Below are 23,896 nucleotides of genomic sequence, written 5' to 3' on the forward strand. Positions count from 1 at the left end.
GGATTCAGCAGAGCGTAGAATCAGAGCTAAATGCCACATCACCATAGAGTTTGTTAACAACAGCTTTCTTTCCCCTTTGTCTCGATGGACTGAATCAGGGCAGACTCGTCATACTTCACCTCAACCACGTCACTGAGATACCCCCAGCCTGACAAAGCAGCAGAAATGATGAAAGCAGAAACAGCAAACGCACCAGATGGTTCAGTTGTGTTTTTCTCTCTGTGTGTGCGCTCACGCCCACTTGTGTAAGTGAACTTTCCACGTACCTCAGTTTGTTTCTCCAACATGAGCCATTAGGCTGCAAAAACATCACTAACACATGAATTCTTTCTCTTTTTTTGTTATCACCTGTGATCATGTGTTTTATGTTTCTTTCATTTACGAGTTCTTGTATAGTTAAGTGTAACTAGACTTCTGTGGGACGTAAATGATTGTTTTGTATACAGATCTGTACAAAGGATGTAAACACTTGATTAAAAAGGAGATCTCAGCTGTGTTGTTATGGATGTACTTCAACATATTTGTTAAAAAAGAGAATAAAGCAAAGTGTTTTAGCTGTTTGGGAGTTTTTGTTTGATTCAATTCAGTTTTATTTCTATGGAGTCAAATAATAACAAAGGCCTAGAATAGCCCTGAGTTTGTCCAGGTGACACTCCTTTTGAAGAACAAATACAAAGAGGAATTGACCCTGTGCACGAGAAAATGCTAACTTCCTGGTTTGAGACCGGATGTGGGGTTGTACATTTGCGGTCAATCGTTACTGCGAAGATATAAGATAAGATAAGGTATAAGATCCAAAATCATGTCCAAAACTCGAAAACGGAAAGATCGCGTTAAGTTAAGAGCAGAAGGTGGGAACACTCACCACTGTTGTGTCATAAAAAATCGAATGATCAATTTTGACGTTTAAAGAGTTTAGATCAATCAGTTGTTTACATCACTCAACACAAGCAGAACTGCATCACTGCAGCAGAAGACACATCGTCCACATTCAGAAGCACATCTCTGTAGAGTGACTGGTCTCATGATTCAAACAGGCAAATGTTCAGCATTCAAACTACAGGTGAAGAATAGTCAAACCAGATGTTTCCCCGTTATGTCGAGATCAGCTAGTCAAGTACACACCTACACAGCATGTTAACAAACTGTGAAAAAAGCCACACAATAAGTGAATGATTGCTGGTAAATGTTTCTATATATTAGTATTTACGAAGGGTATGTTGTGACTTATCTTCAAAATTACAGCGGTCCCTCACTATAACATGGTTCACCTTTCACCTCGCTGTTTCGCAGATTTTTTTAGTGCAAGTTTGCATGCTTTTTTTATGTCACATTGTGTCCTGCATCCTGATCGCTGCAGACGATCTCCTCCGTGACGTCTCTCCTGTACAGTACAGAATCGCTGTATCGATGGTAGCAGTGTGACTCTGAAGTGCAGTGCTGTATGTCCACAATGTCCACGAAACGTTTTGCACCGTCAAAAAATAAAAGTGGCTACTGGATTTCACCTATTGCTGGTTATTTTTAGAACATAACACCCACGATAAACGAGGGACAGCTGAGAAATATAACATTTGAATCCATTTTCTCTTTTGCTCTGAGGCGCGGGGGAAAAATATCGACAAGTCGATGATATATTGGGTAAATGCCCACGACATCTATAGAAATGTAAATCGCCGCTTGATTCATTCATTTGCTTAACTTGTTTTGGACTGTAAACCAGGCGCGAATAGGACACCGGAAACAAAGCTCCCCACAGGAGTTTCCGCACCGGAAGTAGCATATGCTAACGTGCACATAGTCAATAAGGGGATTAGTTTTCAAGTTTGGTTTCTTTCAAAATAAAAGCTGAAAGTACCATGTTTTGGAAGCATGATAATATTTTCAGCCAGGATGCCGGTCTCCAAGGAGAACTGCACCTCAGCGCTGAGGTCCACATCACGCCCTGTGAAACCACAGATATAAATCTGCTGCAGTGAGAATAACTTTACCCAACACAAGTGTAGAATTAGACATTTGACTTTACCATCCAACCTGTTAACAACAAAGCTTTCATTGCCTCCGTTGTTGATGGTGTAAGTCATGTAGGACTAATCATACTTCACATGATTAGTCCTCCTTTTCTTCTTTGGTCTACTACCAGCAGCTGCTAGCTCGCCAGTTAAAATAAAAGAAGAAAGGACCCCTGGACTGGAATGGCTGGTTAAGATAAATATTTTATTGGAGTCTCACGAGTAACACAAACTAAAGACAGTATGCCACCCAAGAAAGGCCCAACACCAGAGGAGGTCGAGGATATAAAAACCTCCCTCGGAGCACTGTGCGGAGACGTAGCCGCAGTCAGGGTGCAGCAGGAGCTGCTTCTGGGGCTTTTGGAGGAGGTAAAACAGCTACGCCTCCAAAATGCCGAGAAGGACAGACGAATTATGGATCTCGAGCGGCGGGTGGATGAGCTGGAGCAGTACACCCGTACGAACGACATGGTCATTAGCGGTATAAAAATCAAGCCGCGCTCGTACGCGCGCGCAGTGGCCGGGAGCGTCGGGGAGCCCAGCGACAAGGAGACCCGCTCGGTGGAGCAACAGGTGGCCTCCTTCCTCCAAAGCAAGGGGATAGAGATGGACCTGGAGCACGTAGAAGCATGTCACCCACTGCCCAGGAGGAGTGACAGACCGCTGGCCGTCATTATGAGATTTGTCAATCGGAAGAACAAGGTCGCACTGCTGAAACAAGGACGCAAACTGAAAGGCACGGACGTTTTCATTAATGAGCATCTGACACGAAAAAACGCAGACATCGCGAGGAAGGCAAGGCAACTGAAGAAGAACGGTAAAATACAACATACATGGGTAACAAATTGCAAGATTTTCATTAAGCTAAACGGGACACCAGAAGAGGCAAAAATATTGATAGTGAGGAACATGGAAGATCTGGACAAGTACAACTGACACTAATGTATCGAGGCAATATATAACTCTAATGACAATCAAATGATAAATACACCAACATCTCTAATTACACCAGGAAATGACATGGACACGTTGAAATCAATTCTCCAACAGAAAGTAATTGATCTAGATTGTGAATATAAGGAGCATAATATAATAGACCCAGAAATAGATTCTGAAAGTAACTTTCTTTCTTCTTTTGTTAAAAATTGTAATTATTTCACACAGGAACAATATGAAAAAAAAAATCAACCTAGACGGGAAGCTCTCATTAATTCACTTTAACAGTAGAAGTATGTACTCTAATTTTGATTTCATTAAGGACTACTTGCAACAATTTTCTCGCCCCTTCAGTGTTATAGCCATCACTGAAACTTGGTTCAATGTCGATAAAGGAATAGATTTCTGTTTGAATGGATATGATTTAAAATACATGAATAGATTAAATAAGGCGGGCGGCGGGGTTGCTGTATATGTTCATAACTCTATAAAATATAATGTTGTAACAACTATGTCTATGGATATTGATGGAATTTTGGAATGTTTGACTATTGAGATCATGAATGAAAAAAAGAGAAATGTTATAATAAGTTGCATATATCGGACACCCAGTTCAAGTATTGACACTTTTTATGAATGGATAGAAAAAATGTTTGCTTCGGTGAACCAAAAATTACTATTCATCTGTGGTGATTTTAATATTGATTTGCTAAACCCAACAAGGTTAAAAGCCATTGATGACTTTACTGACACGATGTACAGCTTATCACTATATCCAACAATAACAAAGCCAAGCAGAATAACATCACATAGCGCCACTATTATTGACAACATTTTTACTAATGTCATGGATTTCCAAATTAATAGTGGCCTGCTTGTGACATACCTGACCACTTACCAGTTTTTACTTTGTGTGACTGTGATTTGAAAAAAATAGATACCAAGTTTACGATAGCAAAGCGAACAATAAATGAAGAAGCAATTCATGCCTTCAATTTTGATTTAGCAATACAAGATTGGAGTTCGGTGTATGAAGAGTCAGATGTGGACAAGGCTTATGATAATTTCCTAGATATATTCACTATGTTGTACAATAAACATTGTCCTGTAAATGAACACAAGACAAAGAAAAAAAAGATAAAAAGTCCTTGGTTCACAAAAGGAATTATCAATGCTTGCAAAAAGAAAAACAATCTGTATAAACAGTTCATCAAAGTAAAAACAAAAGAAGTGGAACAAAGATATAAAGCATATAGAAATAAATTGACTGATATTATAAGAATAAGTAAACAACTTTATTATAGAAGAAGATTATATGAAAATAAAAACAATATAAAAGGAACTTGGGATGTGTTAAATAACTTAATTCAACAAGGATCTTCTGGAACATCATATCCTGAATGTTTCATTGATGCAAATGGTGAAAATCATAACATGAGTAACATTGTAGATGGGTTCAATAAATTTTTTATAAATGTTGGCCCTGAACTAGCAGCGGACATCCGCTTGACATCATGTCAAAAAAGTGAAAATTCAATTCTATTCAATTCAATTCAATTTTATTTATATAGCGCCAAATCACAACAAAAGTCGCCTCAAGGCGCTTCATAGATACAGAGAAAAACCCAACAATCATATGACCCCCTATGAGCAAGCACTTTGGCGACAGTGGGAAGGAAAAACTCCCTTTTAACAGGAAGAAACCTCCGGCAGAACCAGGCTCAGGGAGGGGCGGCCATCTGCTGCGACCAGTTGGGGTGAGAGAAGGAAGACAGGATAAAAGACATGCTGTGGAAGAGAGACAGAGGTTAATAACAGATATGATTCAATGCAGAGAGGTCTGTTAATACATAGTGAGCGAGAAAGGTGACTGGAAAGGAAAAACTCAATGCATCATGGGAATCCCCCGGCAGCCTACATCTATTGCAGCATAACTAAGGGAGGATTCAGGGTCACCTGGTCCAGCCCTAACTATATGCTTTAGCAAAAAGGAAAGTTTTAAGCCTAATCTTAAAAGTAGAGATAGTGTCTGTCTCCCGAATCCAAACTGGAAGCTGGTTCCACAGAAGAGGGGCCTGAAAACTGAAGGCTCTGCCTCCCATTCTACTTTTAAATACTCTAGGAACAACAAGTAGGCCTGCAGAGCGGGAGCGAAGTGCTCTAATAGGGTGATATGGTACTACAAGGTCATTAAGATAAGATGGGGCCTGATTATTTAAGACCTTGTATGTGAGGAGCAGGATTTTGAATTCAATTCTGGATTTAACAGGAAGCCAATGAAGGGAAGCCAAAACAGGAGAAATATGCTCTCTCTTTCTAGTCCCTGTCAGTACTCTTGCTGCAGCATTTTGGATTAGCTGAAGGCTTTTCAGTGAGTTTTTTGGACATCCTGATAATAATGAATTGCAGTAGTCCAGCCTGGAAGTAATAAATGCATGAACTAGCTTTTCAGCGTCACTCTGAGACAGGATATTTCTAATTTTAGAGATGTTGCGCAAATGGAAGAACGCAGTCTTACATATTTGTTTAATATGTGCGTTGAAGGACATAACCTCGTCAAAAATGACTCCAAGGTTCCTCACAGTGTTACTGGAGGCCAAGGTAATGCCATCCAGAGTAAGAATCTGGTTAGATACCATATTTCTAAGCTTTTCAGCGCCGAGTACAATGACCTCAGTTTTATCTGAATTAAGAAGCAGAAAGTTAGCGGCCATCCAGGTCTTTATGTCTTTAAGACATTCCTGCAGTTTAACTAATTGGTGTGTGTTATCTGGCTTCATGGACAGATAGAGCTGGGTGTCATCTGCATAGCAGTGAAAATGTATGCTATGTCTTCTAATGATGCTGCCTAGGGGAAGCATGTATAATGTAAACAGAATTGGTCCTAGCACTGAACCCTGTGGAACTCCATAATTAACCTCAGTGTGTGAAGAGGACTCTCCATTTACATGCACAAATTGGAGTCTATTAGATAGATATGATACAAACCACTGCAGTGCAGTACCTGTAATACCTACAGCATGTTCTAATCGCTCTAATAGGATATTATGGTCAACAGTATCGAATGCTGCACTAAAGTCAAGAAGGACAAGCACAGAGATGAGTCCACTGTCAGAGGCCATAAGAAGATCATTTGTAACCTTCACTAAAGCTGTTTCTGTGCTGTGATGAACTCTGAAACCTGACTGAAACTCTTCAAATAAACCATTCCTCTGCAGATGATCTGTTAGCTGTTTGACAACTACTCTTTCAAGGATTTTTGATATGAAAGGAAGGTTGGAGATTGGCCTATAATTAGCTAAGACTGCTGGGTCTAGAGATGGCTTTTTGAGTAAAGGTTTAACTGCAGCCACCTTGAAGGCCTGTGGTACATAGCCGATTATTAGAGATAGGTTGATCATATTTAAGATCGAAGAATTAATTAATGGCAGGACTTCTTTGAGCAGTTTTGTAGGAATGGGGTCTAAAAGACACGATGATGGTTTGGAGGAAGTAATTATTGAAGTTAACTCAGAAAGATCAATTGGAGAAAAAGAGTCTAACTTAACATCAATGGTACTAAGAGTAGCTGTAGATAATATTAAATCTGTGGGATGATTATTCGTAATTTTTTCTCTAATGATAAAAATTTTATTTGTGAAGAAGTTCATGAAGTCATTACTAGTTAACGTTAAAGGGATGGTTGGCTCAAAAGAGCTCTGACTTTTTGTCAGCCTGGCTACAGTGCTGAAGAGAAACCTGGGGTTGTTCTTATTTTCTTCAATCAGTGACGAGTAGTAAGCTGTTCTGGCTTTGCGGAGGGCTTTCTTATAAAGCAACAAACTATTTCTCCAGGCTAAATGATGATCCTCTAAATTTGTGACACGCCATTTCCTCTCCAGATTACGAGTCATCTGCTTTAGGGTACGTGTTTGAGAATTATACCACGGAGTCAGGTACTTCTGATTAGAGACCTTAGTTTTCACTGGAGCTACAGTATCCAGAGTCGTACGTAGTGAGGAGGTGAAATTATTAACAAGATAATCGACCTCTGTTGGGGTAGCGTTCAGATAGCTGCTCTGCTCTGTGTTGGTACAGGGCATTGACGATGATAACGGTGGCTGGATTATATTCTTAAACATAGTTACAGCGCTTTCAGAAAGACATCTACTTTGATAAAGTCTACTCTCCACTGCTGTGTAATCAATTATTGTATATGTAAATGTTATCAGGAAATGACCAGACAGGAGAGGGTTTTCAGGAAACACTGTTAAATGTTCAGTTTCTATGCCATATGTTAAAACAAGATCTAGAGTGTGATTAAAGCGGTGGGTGGGTTCTTTTACATTTTGAGAGAAACCAATTGAGTCTAATAACAGATTAAATGCCATGTTGAGGCTGTCATTTATAGCATCTACATGTCATAGCATCTACATGGATGTTAAAATCATCCACAATAATTATTTTATCTGAGCTCCGAACTAAATTAGATATAAAGTCTGAGAAATCAGAGAGAAACTCTGTGTAAGGCCCAGGTGGACGATAGATGATAACAAGTAAGACTGGTTTCTGAGTTTCACAGCTGGGGTGGACAATGTTAAGCATCAGGCTTTCAAATGAATTAAAAGTCTGTCTTGGTCTTTCATTAATTAATAGACTGGTGTGAAAAATTGCTGCCACACCGCCCCCTTGGCCTGTGCTTCGAGATTTCTGGTAGTTAGAATGACTCGGGGGTGTTGATTCATTTAAACTAACATAATCATCCTGCTGCAACCAGGTTTCTGTAAGGCAGAGTAAATCGATTTGTTGATCAATTATTAAGTCATGTACTAACAGAGACTTGGAGGAGAGAGACCTAATATTTAATAATCCACATTTCACTGTTTTACTCTTTGGTTCAGATGTGGATACTGTATTGTTCTTTCTTTGTAATTGTTTATGTTTAAGTTGTTTGTTGCTGGTTTTTAGTTTGTTTTTTGTCTTTTTGGAAGCTGACACAGTCTCTATGGAGATGGGTTTTTGGTGGGGTAGCAGGAGGAGAGAAGCTGCAGAGAGGCATGTAAGACTGCAACTCTGCTTCCTGGTCCCAACTCTGGATAGTCATATTTTGAGGGGTTTCATAAATTTGTCCATATTTCTAGAAATGAGAGCTGCTCCATCCAAAGTGGGATGGATGCCGTCTCTCCTAACAAGACCAGGTTTCCTCCAGAAGGTTTGCCAATTATCTATGAAGCCCACATCATTTCTGGGACACCACTCAGACAGCCAGCAATTTAAGGAGAACATGCGGCTAAACATGTCACTCCTGGTCTGATTGGGGAGGGGACCAGAGAAAACTACAGAGTCCGACATTGTTTTGGCAAAGTTGCACACCGATTCAATATTGATTTTAGTGACCTCCGATTGGCGTAACCGGGTGTCATTACTGCCGATGTGAATTATGATTTTACTGAATTTACGTTTACCCTTAGCCAGCAGTTTTAAATTTCCTTCAATGTCGCCTGGTCTGGCCCCTGGAAGACAATTGACTATGGTTGCCGGTGTCTCTAGCTTCACATGTCTGAGAACAGAATCACCAATTACCAGAGTTTGACCCCCAGCGGGTGTGCCGCCGAGTGGGGAAAAACGGTTAGACACATGAACGGGTTGGTGGTGTACCTGGGGCTTCTGTTTAGGACTATGCTTCCTCCTCACCGTCACCCAGCCGTCTTTCCCCAGCTGCTTGGGATCTGCCGGGGAACAGCTAACGGGGCCTACGCTATCTTCAGCTGCACCAGCTACAGGGGCCTGGCTAGCTAAGGGTGAGTGAAGGGTGCGAAGCCGAGTCTCCAATTCAGTAATCCTGGCCTCCAGAGCTGCAAATATGCTACATTTGTTATAGATATCATTACTGCTAAAGGAGGCCGAGGAGTAACTAAACATCTGACACAATGAGCAAGAAAGTGCAGGAGGGACAGGTGAAGTAGCCATGGTGCTAACGAGTCGGCTACGAGCTAAGCTAGCGAAACAGTACAGAGACAGTGAGTGAATACTTTGGCTATAAATTAGGTAGTGAGTACACAGAAACTGTGCTTCGGATGAAGCACGTGAAGATTATACCCTGAAAAAAGAATGTATTTAAAAGTTTAAACTGCTAAGCAAATAAGCTACTCAGAAACACCACTGTGTTTGAGCAGGAACAGGAAGTGATACTCTACCACAGAGCGAGCGAACACCGAATGACAGCGCCGTCTTTTTATATCAGTAATATCAGTAAAATATCAGTAATATAAAATCAAATCCCTTTTCACTGTTCCTCTCAGCTACAAATGAGCAAGAAGTAATAAATATCACATTAAAATGTAAAAGTAAGTCTTCAATGGATTATCATGACATAAATATGTCTGTAGTTAAACAGGTTATTCTGAATATTGCTAGTCCCTTAATATATGTCTGTAATTTATCATTTCAGTCCGGTTGTTTTCCAAAAAAAATGAAAATTGCGAAGGTAATACCACTATACAAAAGTAATGACAAACACAGTTTTACCAATTATAGGCCTATTTCTCTACTGCCTCAATTCTCAAAAATTTTAGAAAAACTTTTTAATTCAAGATTAGAAAAATTCCTTGAAAAACATCAAATAATAAATGTTGGTCAGTATGGTTTCAGAACGCAAAGAACCACTTCAATGGCGATAATTGAGGCAGTAGAAGAAATTACCAATGCACTGGATAAAAATAAATATGCAGTTGGTATTTTTGTTGATCTCAAAAAGGCCTTAGACACAATCAATCACTCAATTTTATTGGATAAATTGGAAAGATATGGTATTCGAGGGAAAGCTGGTAACTGGTTAAAAAGTTACCTAACGGGTCGGGAACAATATGTTAGCATAGGGCATTACCATTCAGAGAAACTTGGTATTACATGTGGTGTTCCCCAAGGGTCAGTGTTGGGACCAAAACTTTTCAATGTATACATAAAGGATATTTTTGATGTTTCTCAAGTACTTAAACTCATACTGTTCGCAGATGACACCAACATATTTTTCAGTAGCGATGATTATACTGATCTTGTAATGACCGTAAACAGGGAGCTAAAATTAATAAAAAAAATGGATGGATATAAATAAATTATCATTAAATACAAATAAAACTAAAGCAATGTTTTTCGGTAATTTAAAATACAATATAGAATTACCAATTATCATTGAAGGTGTACCAATTGATAATGTGAGTGAAAACAAATTTTTGGGAGTCGTAATTGATAACAAAATTTCATGGAAACCACACGTCAGACACATAAAAACCAAAATTTCCAGAAGCCTCGCAGTTTTGAACAAAGTGAAACCATACCTTGATAAAGATTCACTTCGTACTCTGTACTGTACCCTGGTTCTTCCATATCTTACATATTGTGTGGAAGTGTGGGGAAACACATATAAAAATACAACAAATCCATTACTCACAGTACAGAAACGAGCACTGCGTATTATTCACAAGGCTGGTTATCTAGATCATACTCACAAACTCTTTCTTCAGGCAAAGTTACTTAAATTCCAGGATCTGGTTAATTACAATACATCTATAATCTTATACAAAGCCTTTAATAAACTTCTACCTACAAATTTACAAATTATATTTGAAATTCGAGAAAGGGTTTATAATGTGAGAGGCTTCGGGGAATTCAAATTACCCAGAACTCGAACAACCCGTAAAGGTTTTTGTGTGTCTGTATGTGGTGTGAAAATCTGGAACAGTCTGAGTTTACAACTGAAACAATGCAAAAATATTCATAGATTTAAATTCCTCTACAAACAGTTGGTCTGGTCACAGTATACTCAATGATGGTTTTAGTGTGCTCTGTAATGTCTGTTCTCTTACCATTGCTGGTATGGATTCCAAAAGAAAAAAAAAAAAAGTGTGTGCGTATGTATGTATATGTATGTGTGTTTGTCACTATGTAATTATTATTGCCTGTTACCTGTGGTAATGCAATTTATAATTATTATATATTCTGTATTTAGTTATGATGGTTCTAATTGTTGCGAGCTGCCATTGAGATGCTTGCATGTGCCCGGGGCTGTTGATGGTTTGTTTGGTTGTAACGATGGGCGTAGCTGTGGGAAGCTTATTGTTTTTTGTTGATGAGTGAGTATAGGGGTGGGATTTAATAAGTTTTCTTCGTCCCACTCCTTTTCAAGTAATTTTTGTTTTTTGTTTTGTGCACTTTATGTTCAATATATGTATTTTGTTGTGCCTGAAATGAATAAATAAATGAAATGAAATGAAATGAAATGAACATCAGCCATGCACAAGTCAGAGTATCTCCAGGCTTTCAATAATAAAGTCAAGGAGATGATGTGAACATAGCAATAGTAAAATATGCATCATAATCAGTTGTATGTGTCAACTATGTGGGCACCTCAGTCTTGTTGGCATGAAGAAAAGTTGTGTAACATGTAGCATAAGGGCTGCAAAGACATCATTTAAACAGCAGTCGTCTATTAGTCGTAACGTATCTCCTGTTAAATAGTTAAATGTCCGTTCTCCATCTCTGTCCTCTCACAGCTCGGCATATACCAACTCCAGCTGTGGTAACAATGGCTGTGCCCATCAACACGCTGAAGCTGAGACTCCACCCATCACTATGGCGACTCCAATAGGGTTACCTGTCAACTGTGGTGTATGTATGTATGCTGAAAGTCCCTCTTTTTGCTCCTCCCCTCACCTGTGGATGGACGGTGCTGTTACCGTGGTGACAGCTTGGATGTGTTTCAGTCCGGCCTGGTTATCACTGCAGGAATCTTTACTTTCACATTTATTACAGGTAATAACTCTGATTTTTCTGTGTATTATGAACTAAATGTATCCTGATACACACAGAGATGGATGAGCAGAGGTCACATGATGAAAGAAAAAACATGGAGTCTTTGATTTATTTAGATATTTATTGATGAATGCAAACAAACCCTGACACTGAACCATCGTCGAGCTTTCACAGAACAAACCTGATCACATGACCTGCTGACCCAAACAGTGAAAAGCTCCATGGCAACAACAACAAACAGCCTCACATATGTTAACAGAGGCTGTTAGAAGCGCAGAGTCTTTACAGTCTTTCTCCTGTTTGTACACAGATCTCTGCACATCTTCATCACAGTTACTCACAGACGTGCAGAATGTGTGGATATCAAAGCTAAGTTTCCACCATGTTTGTAGTCTGTACTGGGACTCATGGAGCATCTCTCTATGAGCACTCAGTGCTTTAAACAGTGAGTCCCAGTTTAACCAGGAGCCTTCACACCACACATCACACAGACATGGAAGCTTCAAACCCTCAGACTGAAGTCACTGGCAGTCTCTGGCACCAGCGACTGCGCTAACAAACAGACAGCAAACAGTGAAGGTTTGGTAGAGAAAGCTGGTTGGGTAATACCAAGTATGCGGCAGAGGAGGGGGGGGTTACCCTACTAGATGATTAAACATGAAACTATTTTGCTGATAATAATTGAAATGATGAAAGAAACTCGACAAGCTATTTATGCAAGATGATTCATATTTTTACAAACTGGAATGATGAAATTATATTGGCTTGATCTGATTATTGGGGGGTCATGACCCCCGTAAACCCCCTGGAAATTACGCACCTGGTCCTGAGGTCAAATCCACCATCTTTGTTTCAGTGCTGAGCTTCATGTTCTCCCGTGTTTGTGTGCGTCCTCTCCGGTACTCCGGCTTCCTCCCACAGTCCAAACACATGCAGTTAGTGGGGTCAGGTTAACTGTGAGTGGTTGTGTCTCTGTGTTATTCCACCTTAATCAATGACTTCCTGTTAGCATTAAGTGCTTCTGTAGGACTGATGTCATTTTCATGGGTTGATCATTTAAATGAAGCTGGACTCAGATGCAGTAAATAAGTTGATTGATCATTAATGAATAAAGCTGGTCAAATACATCACGTGGACACATGTGATTGTGTACTGTAGTATTGATCCCAATGCTGGTATTAGTCCTGGATCAATAACACTGGATGGATGCGTTCAGCATGGAGCCCCTGAGCTGTGTTACAGACAAACATGGAAAACTGACAGGTCTGTGTCGTTCACAGTCTGTAACACTTCTAAACAACAGAGGCTGACCCAAGTGCCTCAGAGCCAGGCACGCTCACATCACAGCTCTCTAAATAAGCCAGTTTCAAAATAAGAGCTGAAAGCTGTGTTTGGTTGTGTTAGCTTATTATTGTGGTGACTAACATTCAGTGATCATGTGTTCAGACTCATAATGATTACTCTCATAAATCCTGATCTTTGTATTTACTGTGTGTTGGATCAATAACTGAGATTCATCGTATCACACAGCTGTGCTGCTGCTGCTGGTGATGTCAGCACATCTGGAACAATACGAGGTATCTGCTACCAGACTGAGCAGGACGTGAGACCTGTGGACTGTTTAAAGCTGTCCCTCCACAGCTCACTCAGACCTGATCCACACCTCAGTGATATTCTCTGACTTCCTCAGTAGAGACAGAAACCATTCAGATCTGGGACGATCAGCTGACTGATGATGTCACACAGACTGTGTTTTTCAGGAACAGTGATTCTGATGTGAGCCTGCTAGCTGACAGCAGACCTGATGAAACCACATGTTCACATCTGTGAGGACAGACTGGACTCTTTGACTGCACCTTGGTTCTCCTCAGAGGTCTGTACAGGAGCATGTCCACCCCCACTGAAGATCTCAGTCACTGTGAAACACAGAAACCTGCTTGTGTAGCCTCTGCCTCACATGTAGATACAGCTACAGGTTTCTCTGTCAGTCAGACTGAAACAGTGTCCTGATGCTGCATCATTCAGCTCTGTGCCCCAGTCAGCATCACTGTGAGCTACCAGTGTCAGTGTTTCTGCCCTTTTCCTGTAACACTACACTCAGCACAGGCTCAGCTGGTATCCAGTGTTGGACTTTGGCTTCAGCTGCTGTGATAGATCCTCTAACATAGATCAGCTCTGCTACATATTGTTAGATAAGTGCAGCTGCTTGTCATGTCCTGATGTTTCTCTGGGTCAGCAGCTTCTCCATCAGAGGTTCACATGGAGCTGATCCAGTATCTCCAGTAACTGTGTTCTGTGCCTCACTGGTTCATCCTTCTGTCTGTGTGACGTCAGTCAGATGTTGAAGTTAAACTCTGTAATCTTCACTGTGTCACAGAGTTCAGTGAGTCCCGTTATTCACAGTATCAATCAGATCATCAGAGAACAGCTGATCAGCAATCAGTGGTGCCAACAGCACCTCCTGTGGTGAGAGGATGCAATAATGCAATGTAGCATTTTTACACTCAACACTTCCAGTCATGGAAACTGTCTGTTGGATCTGTTTGACGTTGCTTTCTTGTGTTGCTTTCTTGGTTAGAGTTCCTCACAAATGTCCAGATTATTCTTCTAATGAGGCGTCGACCATGTTTTCAGTTCTTTGGAAGAAAACATGGCCCTTTGCCATCCTTACCTTTCTTTGACTTCTTCAAATGCAGCTGAACTCCAGCTGGTATTTTATTGGACTTTGCAGCTGTTTCTGGTCATCAGTTCATTCCTGCAAACCTCTGAACCTGAACAACAATGATGCTGCATTGCTGGCTGATCCCAAAAGGTTGATTCTGTTCATATGGACGTTTTCAGAAATGTTTGCTCACTGATCAAGTGACTTCTTCAGTCTCAGCTGACTGCAGCTTTACAACCTTACAAACAGCACATTTGCACAATGACTGAAACCAGCAGCAGCAGCACCTGATATATATGATACTAATATAATACATATACATATATAATCCATACTAATGATGAAGGAACTGAGCTCACAGTCCATTGTTCATTCAGTGAACTACTCAGTTTATTTTGGGCCTCAGAAATGCTCACTCTGTTTGTACATCACTGTCAGCAATAGACTCATTCTGCTGTGTGGACAGGAACACATGTGACATCACTTCCTGTTTGTTTGTGACTGAAGAGGAAGAAGTTTACAAGGAATAATTTAGAAGAGTTTCAAACATCAACTGATTGAAAGAGACAGACATGTACAGACTGAACTATCTGTTCAACAGTCAGAGTGTTTCTGTAACAGGAGACACTCTTTACACCCCACTTAGCACAGGGACACTGAGGAACCAGGATAGACCAAAAACCAAGGATAAAAAGTTTGAGTGATTGTGGTGTTGAAGGTGTGGAGGTGGATCAGAGTGTCAGAGGAGACTCTGTAGAAGGACAGAGTGCCAGCAGGACAGTCCACATACACTGCTGCTCTGTTAGAGACAGAGGAGGAGGAGGAGGAGGAGGAGATGGATGTTTTTATTCTATTGTGCCAGACAGACTGAGGACCATCATTAGAGCAGTACAGACTCCAGGACTGATCATTGTGTCCAAACACACAGTCATTACTGCCTCCTTTCCTTCTGATGCTTCTGTAACTCACTGATATACAAACGCTTCCTCTCCACTCGACCTCCCAGTAACAGCGACCAGTCAGACCATTACTACACAGCAGCTGAGGATAATAACCATCAAATCTGTCTGGATGATCAGGATATGACTGAACCTCCTCCACACGTGTCACCTTCCTGTTGTTGTCAGACAGTTGGAGCTTTGTGTTCACTGTGTTTGTGTCGATTGTGAGTTGACAGGAATCTGATGGAGAGAACAAACACAATCCAGCTGCAGTTATTGATCCATCATCTGTTCATTGATTGACACTTTGATGATGACTCCTGACATGATGAAGATGGTTGAATGTGTGCTGCTTTGTTTTCATGAATCCCATTAAAAACACACTTACACTTCCTCAGACCTGGTCTCAACCATCGGACTCCAGCAGGCTCCACCCTGAAAGGAGGAGGGGGGTCAGAGCAGCACAGTCAGCATGCACACATGGACATTACATGGCTCTCATACACACACTGTTACACACTGAGCTCAAAGCTCGGCTCCACTGTTTTATTCAAAGAAATCTACATTTATTTATCAGCACATTTAAAAACAGGTTGAGCCAAAGTGCTGCACAGAGTAGAGATAAAATAGGAAACATACACAGTAATTACTATAAAGACTCGTCAGAATTGAAAGCTACAGAGTACAAATGTGTTTCCAACCGGGTTTTAAAAATGTCGAGTGTTGGTGACGACCTGATGTGAAGGGCGACTGTTCCAGAGTTTGGCTGCAGCGATCGATAAAGCTCACCTCTGTTTTTACGTCTAGTTCTGGTCAGAAGCTACTTATCTGCAGACCTGAGGGCTCCACTTGGATTATTTTGTTAAAGAGAGATAAGATGGAGCCAATCCATTCAGAGATTTAAAGACAAACAACAAGATCTGGAAGTGGATTCTACCACGTACTGGTAACCAGTGGAAAAAACTGGAAAAAGCTGGTGATGGGTCATCTAGCACAGACCCACCGCTGGAACCAGACAATTCATGAGGGAGAGAACTGTGACAGCGCCGTTCCTTCACTTGACCTCAGTCGCTCTCGTCTGCTCCCTCGTAACACTGCTCTTTATTGAGGTTACATGAATATGCATAAGTTCATTAACATATGACGTCTTACACAGGTATGAACAAAGAGTACCAGTCTGTGCATAGTGTAGGTGTGTGTGTGTGTAGGTATGTGTGTGTGTGTGTTGTCGGGTGAAAAGGGGTGTTTTACTTCATTTTTAGCAGAATCATCATCATTATATCAGAATCGTTTAATAAGCATTGCATTAAACATTGATTGAAGTTATTGACATTACATTTAACTTTTGTATTACAGTGATTGTTATAACCTGGTGTTAATCTTTTTTACAGGTGTCAGAATAATTATATGATCTCTCTTTGCAGGTGTAAACATGATCACCTTATACATATGGCAGTTTGTTGCTTATTATAAGAGTTGTGCCCGAGTTAATAAAGGTTAAAAACTTCAGTCAGCGTTATGACTGGCTGATCCATGGTGTGGGATGACTTTGGGCCCAGGAGGTTGCACGCGCTTACATAACACTGAATCACATTATGTGATTCTTTGTGATTTTTATTCAGTTATATCTTTTTAACTAAACTTTGCTTTGTTTATTTGTCTCTTTTGATTCTATGTTGATGTACTTTTTTAACATGTTCAAAATAAAGATTCAATCAATCAATTTATTAAGTTTTTAAGTAATGGTAGTTCATTAAACCAACATGCATTTAATATTGTAGCCCTGACTCAGCGTATTATACACAGGTCAACTTGATCATTTGGAAAACCTTGCAGCTGTAATGTTGTGTCTCCGTAGGGGACAGTTGGCTCCGAGGAGAGGCGCTGGAGCCAGTGTCTGTCCTCGAGACGAAGAGAATGTTTTTCTTGATGTGTCTAAAGTTGTCAATATTGACTGTATTGTATTATCTGTACGCATGAGGGGGCGTTCTAATACCCTGATTTTCATAAAACAATGAGTGTGTGGAGTTTGTATTGAGATCTGATGCTGTCTGATGTATGGTGTCCATCTCCCACGCGTGTGTTCATTAAATCATCGTTTGACTTGACCCGGCCGGTCCAGTGTGGTTATTTTGAGTTTTCCTCCTGTATCCCTCCTCAATATTTGAATCCGTAACAGTATTGGGGGCTCGTCCTGTGGTATTGAGGAGGAAGTTTTGGAGGTTTGGACGGTCCGAGGTGGTCGAACGGGCAGGCACGAGCCAGTGGTCTGACGTGAGTGGGCAGGCCAGCACATCTAAAGGTAAGGCACAACCTGTTGAATGTAAATCCAAACTGTGCCAAATTGGATTGTATAAATTAAAAGTCTACTCACTGAAATTACTGGTGAAGGCCTGTTTTGATTTTGATGAAAAATCTCATGAGTGTTGAAATTTGAAATAAGCTTATAAGAAATAATTCTGAGTTAGAGGCTCAAGGTAAAAGAAATAATACTGAGTTAGAGGCTCAAGGTAAATGAAAATAATGCTGAGTTAGAGGCTCAGGTAGTTTGATAGGGAATTGGTCATTTTGTGAGTTAGAGGCTCCATTGGTTTAAAGGATTGCATCTGTGTTGGCCATGTTGAGAGTTAGAGGCTCCATTGTTCATAACGTTGCATCTGCGTCAGTCATACTCTTGTTTTAGAGGGTTGACGACGGTTTAAAAGTATTATAAATTTTGTTAGAACGGTGGTTAGAGGCCACTAGGAGGCGCAGTGCTCAGAGGTAACGCTTGCCAAGGTCAGGGACGCCTAGGCCTTGTCCTCTTTGAGGGATAGTCAGTTGGTCACTGTGGAGCTTGGGGCACTCCAGAATAACTAGTGGTTGCACCACTTACCGTTTTGAACGGTATCTGCGCTTTTTTGGGCACTGTAAATTGACTTAGGGACTTTAGAGATCAGGCCAGATACAGTTAGAGGCTGATACTGGTTAATTGATTACAAAAAAGTTGGACTTTCTTCGGTTGGACCCGTTATCTTAAATTTGTCAAAATTGTGTAGGCGCTAAAACTTTCAGGCCTGAGAGTGAGTGTAAATATAAGACGTCTGTGTAAAATAAGATACAGAGTTGAGTGTGAAACGAGGCTGTGTGTGACGATAGCGTGCTGCAGCGCTGCGTGCCTGATTGGATTGTGTGTGTGAACATGCAAATGACGTGGCTGCTGTGAGGTACACAGAGGGCGTCCATTTTGTTTAGAGTGTGATTGACTGTTATAATTATGCTTTGCAAGTATTGTTAAAGCCCTGTAAATAACATGCTGGTTTTGTGTATTATGATAATATAAATGAGTTTTGAATATTGCTGTGAATATATGATTAATGACTGTGGTTGGCATATTTTTCTTGTGTTGCATGGCTGAAAAGTGGAAAGTTTAAAATGCTTTTGATTCAAGCAAAGATATATATGAAGTTATAAGACTGTGAGCGTCTTTTTCTTTCAGTGTGAGACTATAGACAAGTATGCTTGATTAACCCAGTTGCTTTCTTGTGATAATATAAGATATAATACATATAACTCTGAGTTATTGTGGTGTATGCTTGAGGTGAGTGTTTACAATTTGGATGAAAATTGTAGTGAACTAATTTGAGACAAAATTTAAGTGCACTTAGAAAACCACACATTTATTCCCCTAGAAGAATCTTAATCAATAATACCTTTAGATAAAATTGTTAAAAGGTTATGAGCTGTCTTGATACAGAGAAAGTGGAGTTTGTCACCCTAAAAAGGATGGAATGATGCTCTACCTCTGTGTTCAAGTCTAGACATAAGTTTAAGTACATATGAGCCACTAATAAGCGTGACATAATCCATAAGGAATAAATAAATAAAAATATATTTGTTGAATAACTTTAACAGAAGTGAATCCATGAGCACGCAATAAAGTGGACCTGTGAAAAGTAAGAAATTTATTTACATTCACACACATATTCGAAAGAAAAAAAAACCCACTCAATATTGATAAATTCCTGTTCATATAAAGTCATATAAAAAACCTAATAATGTTGCGATCAGCGTCCTGTCACATTGAAGTTACAGGGGTAGAGGGGCGTCTGGAGGTGAATTGTGACTGTTCTGCACAGACAGAAGAGGGAGATGCCCCTTATAAGGTGTCAATAAGTTCAGAAATACATCTGGACGACTTAGATCTATATATTAGTCGATGTTTACTTTTATTTAAAGGGGTGATTGAACTAGCCATACAGGCGGATGACCCCGAGTATGAAGTCACAGAGGCGGCTATGTTTGTTTTCTCCATGGTACAAGCGGTAATAACCGGTACTGAATTTGATATGCTTTCTTAAAATTTGTGGAGTTAGTGGTGGAGAAGTCCCGAAGTGAGAAATTATTTAAAAGGAGATAATTGGCTTTTTGAAATTGTGTGGCTGACATGGATTGTTTGTGACTGTGTGATTGAAATGGTTAATGGTGTCTGGAGTAAATGAGACTAAGTGGAGTTTGATTGTTCAGTGTTGAAGTAAAATAAGTAAAATGGTGAACTATTGAGGAGTTTGGGTTTGACTGGTTCATCACTCTCCCACCGGTTAAAATAAAATGGTGTTTATTTATTATTATGTGATACGAGAGCGCCTTGACGCAGGTTTTGTGGCGACTTGCTGGTGTGAAGGTGTTAAACTGTGTGGCTGTAGCGTGCATAAAGTACAGCACACAATGTATTTGGTTTTATTAAATTAAATGGGAGAGTGAAACATTGTGATTGAGTGTAAACATTAATAAAACCACGGTCAACTCTCTGACGCACTGGGTTAATTGTGTGTCACCGAGCAGGTCTGGAGGAGACTGTGACCGCTGGAGTGGTGAGATTAATTCTGAGAGCTCTCAAGGAGACGTAGTGGGGTGACCCAGGAGGAGGAGTCGAGTAACGTCATTGAGAGGGAGGTAAGCCTGTGTTTCAGGAAAATGGCAAACAGCTCCAGCGCGACATCTAGTGGGTCTAGGGCATTTAGGCCTATGGAGGAGCAACTGCAACAGCTAAAAAAAGCCATTCGCTTGGCTTTCCCTGGATCATTAAAAATAGCGGAGAAAGAATGCGAAATGATGGATGTGGAGGTAAGGAAAATTATTGCCTCCCAACAGAGAGGGCTGGAGGAGAAGATAGCCCTAAACATTGTGTTTAAAACGGAAGGAGAGAGATGTGAACAGAAACTGGAACAACTGGAAAAGGAAGCAGAGGGACGTTCAGTTAACCGGAAAGCCAAAAAAGAAATCAAGAATTTAAAGGAGACCCATGCAAAGTGCTGTAAATGGCTGTTCCTGTGGAATGGAGCATCATCTTGGATGATGGAGGATGTCATGGAGGAAACAGGAGACATGAAAAATGTCATGGAGTCATTGAAACAGCTGAAGGAGGAAAATAAAAAGATAAAGAGCCAAATGAAGGATTTAATGTCAAACCCAGAAGATGCTAACAAACCTCACACACCAAAATTATATACTTGGGCCGCAGTATCACCTAGTGCCCCACCACATTCATACATCATGCCTGTGATGACTCTTGGTGGGGGACAAGTTCATGGTCCAGATGGACAAACTGGAGTGGTTCTTGGAGGAATAGCGGATGTTGAATATACCAGCCCACCTACAGTTCGTCCCAAAGAAAAGTCAGTGACAGTTAAATGTCAGCCCCAAAGTGGGGGAGGGAGAAAGGTAGCCTCAGCTGCAGATGAAGGCTTAACCTCGCCTCCCCGCCCACCAAGTAAAGAGAAAATGTCAGACTCAGAAGTAATAATGGAGGAACAGCCAAGTCACCGTGGACAGACTGAACAGACCCTTAAAATGGAGGATACAATCTCAACGGAAGATGGAAGTGAACGGTCAACCTTTCAGGAGTTGCCAACACCAGCAAGAGAAGGGCAGACCCAAACCAGTAGGTCGGAGAAACCTGACACAACGACTAAGGACAGAAACTGGAGAGGAGAAGTCTATGGCCGGATGCATGAAAATCCAAATGCATTAACGGAAGTAATAAAAACGCTAAAAGACGTCAAGAAAAAACTGACTGAAGCTAAGCCAGGGAAGGAGAGTGAAGATGGTGCGACTTCATCAGAAGAGGAGAGTGATGAGGAAAAAGACAGAGTAGTTCAGTCAGACTCAAATGTAGGCAGAAATTTGAGATCGGGACGTGGAGGAAGAGTAGTGAGAAGGCCCATGTTTCACAGTTTAAGAGGAAAACAACATGCGGTTCGCTATAAAAAAGTGTCACTAGAGCCAGGAGCTGCTGGCCCTAGTTATAATCTTCCTTTAATAGCAGGTTCAAAAAATGAACCACTGTACCGCCCATATAAAATAAGAGATTTGGAAGCATTGGTTAAACAACTTCCACCTATAACTGAGGGAGGAGCGAGTTGGCTAAGAACATTAAGTAGATTGACCGAAGGCCAGGAACTTGCCATTGGCGATTTCCGTGCTATTGCTGGCCACTGTATGCTCGGTGGTGGGCTAGCTGATGTAGAGGCTATAGCCCATACAACTCGGTATGCAAATGATCTGCCATACCATGAAGTGCAAGGTGCCTTATCTGACGCAGTTCGTGAGAAGTACCCAACCCCTAATACTGGAGCTATACCTAAAATAAATTGGGACCCCCAACATACACCTAGGGAGTTTTTAGCAAAAGCCAAAGAGCAGTGGTTGTCAGAAACAGGTATCCATCCAGGTAATGAAGGTGAGCATCGTGCGTGGTTCCGTTCTGCGGTGCTGGCAGGGCTGCCCAATCAAGTAAAAGTTGACTTAGAGAAAAATCCAGATTTTGCTGTAGCGGACTCTGTGCAGTGGGAAAGACATGTAACACATCGGTTGCAGGAGGAACAGGATACCGCGAACAAACAAAAAAAAGACTTGGAAGAAGCGCAAGCGTGGTTGCTAAAATTGCAGTTGGCAGAAGCAAAAAACAAAGCTGGAGAGAAAAAGAGAGAGGAAAAGGAGAACGCAAAGAAAATAATGATAGCTGGGCCCCGGCCTGGTCCCGTGCCTGAATGGCCAGAGGGAGACCTGGGTCTGTGCTCTGATGACAGGTGGCCCGTCAATGTACCAAGGCAGCGTCAACCCATAGGGAATTGGGGGACCGGTGGTCCGCAAAGAGGGCGTGGTGGATCAGTGAGGGGAGCGCAAAGAGCTCGTGAAACAGGGAATCCCACTAACATGCCTTGGAATGTCTGTTGGAGATGTGGAGCAGAAGGACACTGGACTAGAGATTGTCCAGGAAATGTTCAAAGCTATCAAAGGCGAGGCTATCGACCCCAGGCACGTGGACCTCAAAGAGGAGGAAATGGATACAGGGGAGCATATCAAGCCCCAAACCCAAGTGCAGCACCAGTCGCTCAGTACCCAGTGGCTGACTGGGGCTGGGAACAGCAGCAGTACTGAAGGAGCCCGGAGAGACCAAACAGCATGGGCATGGCAGACCCTATGCTGTCAATGACTGTGGAAGGGACAGAATTGCCCTTTCTAGTGGACACTGGAGCAACATATTCCACATTGAGAGCAACACCAGACTGTGCCACACTTTCCTATCACACAGTTAATGTGGTGGGTTTTTCCGGGGTTCCAATGACTCTGCCATTGACCGATCCAGCCGTGACAAAGCTGGGAAAGCAGACTGTGAAACATCAATATGTGGTGTCACCTCAAGTGCCAGTGAATCTCATGGGCAGGGACCTGCTCGTGAAGCTGGGAGCTACTATCATGTGCTCTGCAGATGGACTGTCTGTTACTCTGCCAGGAGGACAGCATTTCCCGTGCCTGGGAACAAACTCAAAGACTCAGTATCTGCTTCAGAACTGTGAACAACCCAAAGCCGACATTTACTGGGGAAGGCTACTGGAGGAAGGCATTCTAAGTCAATTCCAACTGTGGAGACCCTGGATAATGAGCTTGGCAGTTTACTCCCCACCACGAGATCCATACCACGTCACTCTTTTTTATGACAGGGAAAATGATGACACCTATCGTGAACTATTCCAGTCTGATCTTGAGGGTCAGAGCTGGAATGTGCAAACAAATAACATTTACATTGGGCCAGAAGGTGTAGCCGCGGCTGTAAAATTAACTGATGAACAACTGCCTTGGTATAATGTGGGAGAAAATTCGGCCCCTCACATTACATTGGCGGTCCACGAAGGTCATGGAGCATGTGATCTGGGACCAATGGTCAGGCGGGCGCTGGACGACGCAGGGTGGCAAAGCACCCAAATTCCAAATTTATGTTATGCACCAAATTCTAAAATCTATCGTATAACTTGTATGTCTAATGATGTAGTGACCCTTGAACATCAAGAAATTTCAGAAACATATGGAAGAGAGAGAGCAGATCATCCTGATGCAGTTGCTGAACTGTCAAAACTGCCTGACAGTTTGTGGTCAAAAGGGCCCGCAGATGTTGGCCTGGCCACCTGTTCGCCTATCCTGTTCCACCTGAAATCAAACACACCAATCAACAGACCGCAGTATAAACATAAACCTGAAGCAGAAGAAGGAATTGCAGAAACAATTGAAGGGCT

General features: G+C 41.4%; 4 protein-coding genes across 12 annotated transcripts in view; 2 read left to right on the forward strand and 2 right to left on the reverse strand.

Moving 5' to 3' along the window:
• LOC118456097 (protein NLRC3-like) overlaps positions 1–23,896 on the reverse strand; it is a 559,092-nt gene that overhangs the window by 427,726 nt on the left and 107,470 nt on the right. The gene's annotated exons all lie outside the window — the stretch shown is intronic.
• LOC148101072 (uncharacterized) lies at positions 2,256–11,574 on the forward strand. The gene is made up of 3 exons (XM_087845692.1): positions 2,256–2,829; positions 9,692–9,961; positions 11,480–11,574. Exons 1-3 carry the CDS (start codon positions 2,256–2,258, stop codon positions 11,572–11,574), a joined length of 939 nt encoding a protein of 312 aa, XP_087701818.1.
• Positions 15,043–15,799, reverse strand: LOC148101073 (stonustoxin subunit beta-like; the record flags this gene model as incomplete). Its single annotated transcript, XM_087845693.1, has 2 exons — positions 15,043–15,581; positions 15,730–15,799. Coding segments are annotated over 2 exons (609 nt in total), but the record flags the coding sequence as incomplete, so codon positions are not given.
• On the forward strand, positions 20,200–22,771 carry LOC148101074 (uncharacterized). The gene has a single exon (XM_087845770.1). The coding sequence runs from the start codon at positions 20,298–20,300 to the stop codon at positions 22,761–22,763; it is 2,466 nt and encodes an 821-aa protein (XP_087701896.1). The 5' UTR covers positions 20,200–20,297; the 3' UTR covers positions 22,764–22,771.

This window comes from Neolamprologus brichardi, chromosome 9 (assembly GCF_056152115.1).
Source record: "Neolamprologus brichardi isolate AB-2024 chromosome 9, ASM5615211v1, whole genome shotgun sequence".
Classification (NCBI taxonomy): Eukaryota; Metazoa; Chordata; class Actinopteri; order Cichliformes; family Cichlidae; genus Neolamprologus; species Neolamprologus brichardi.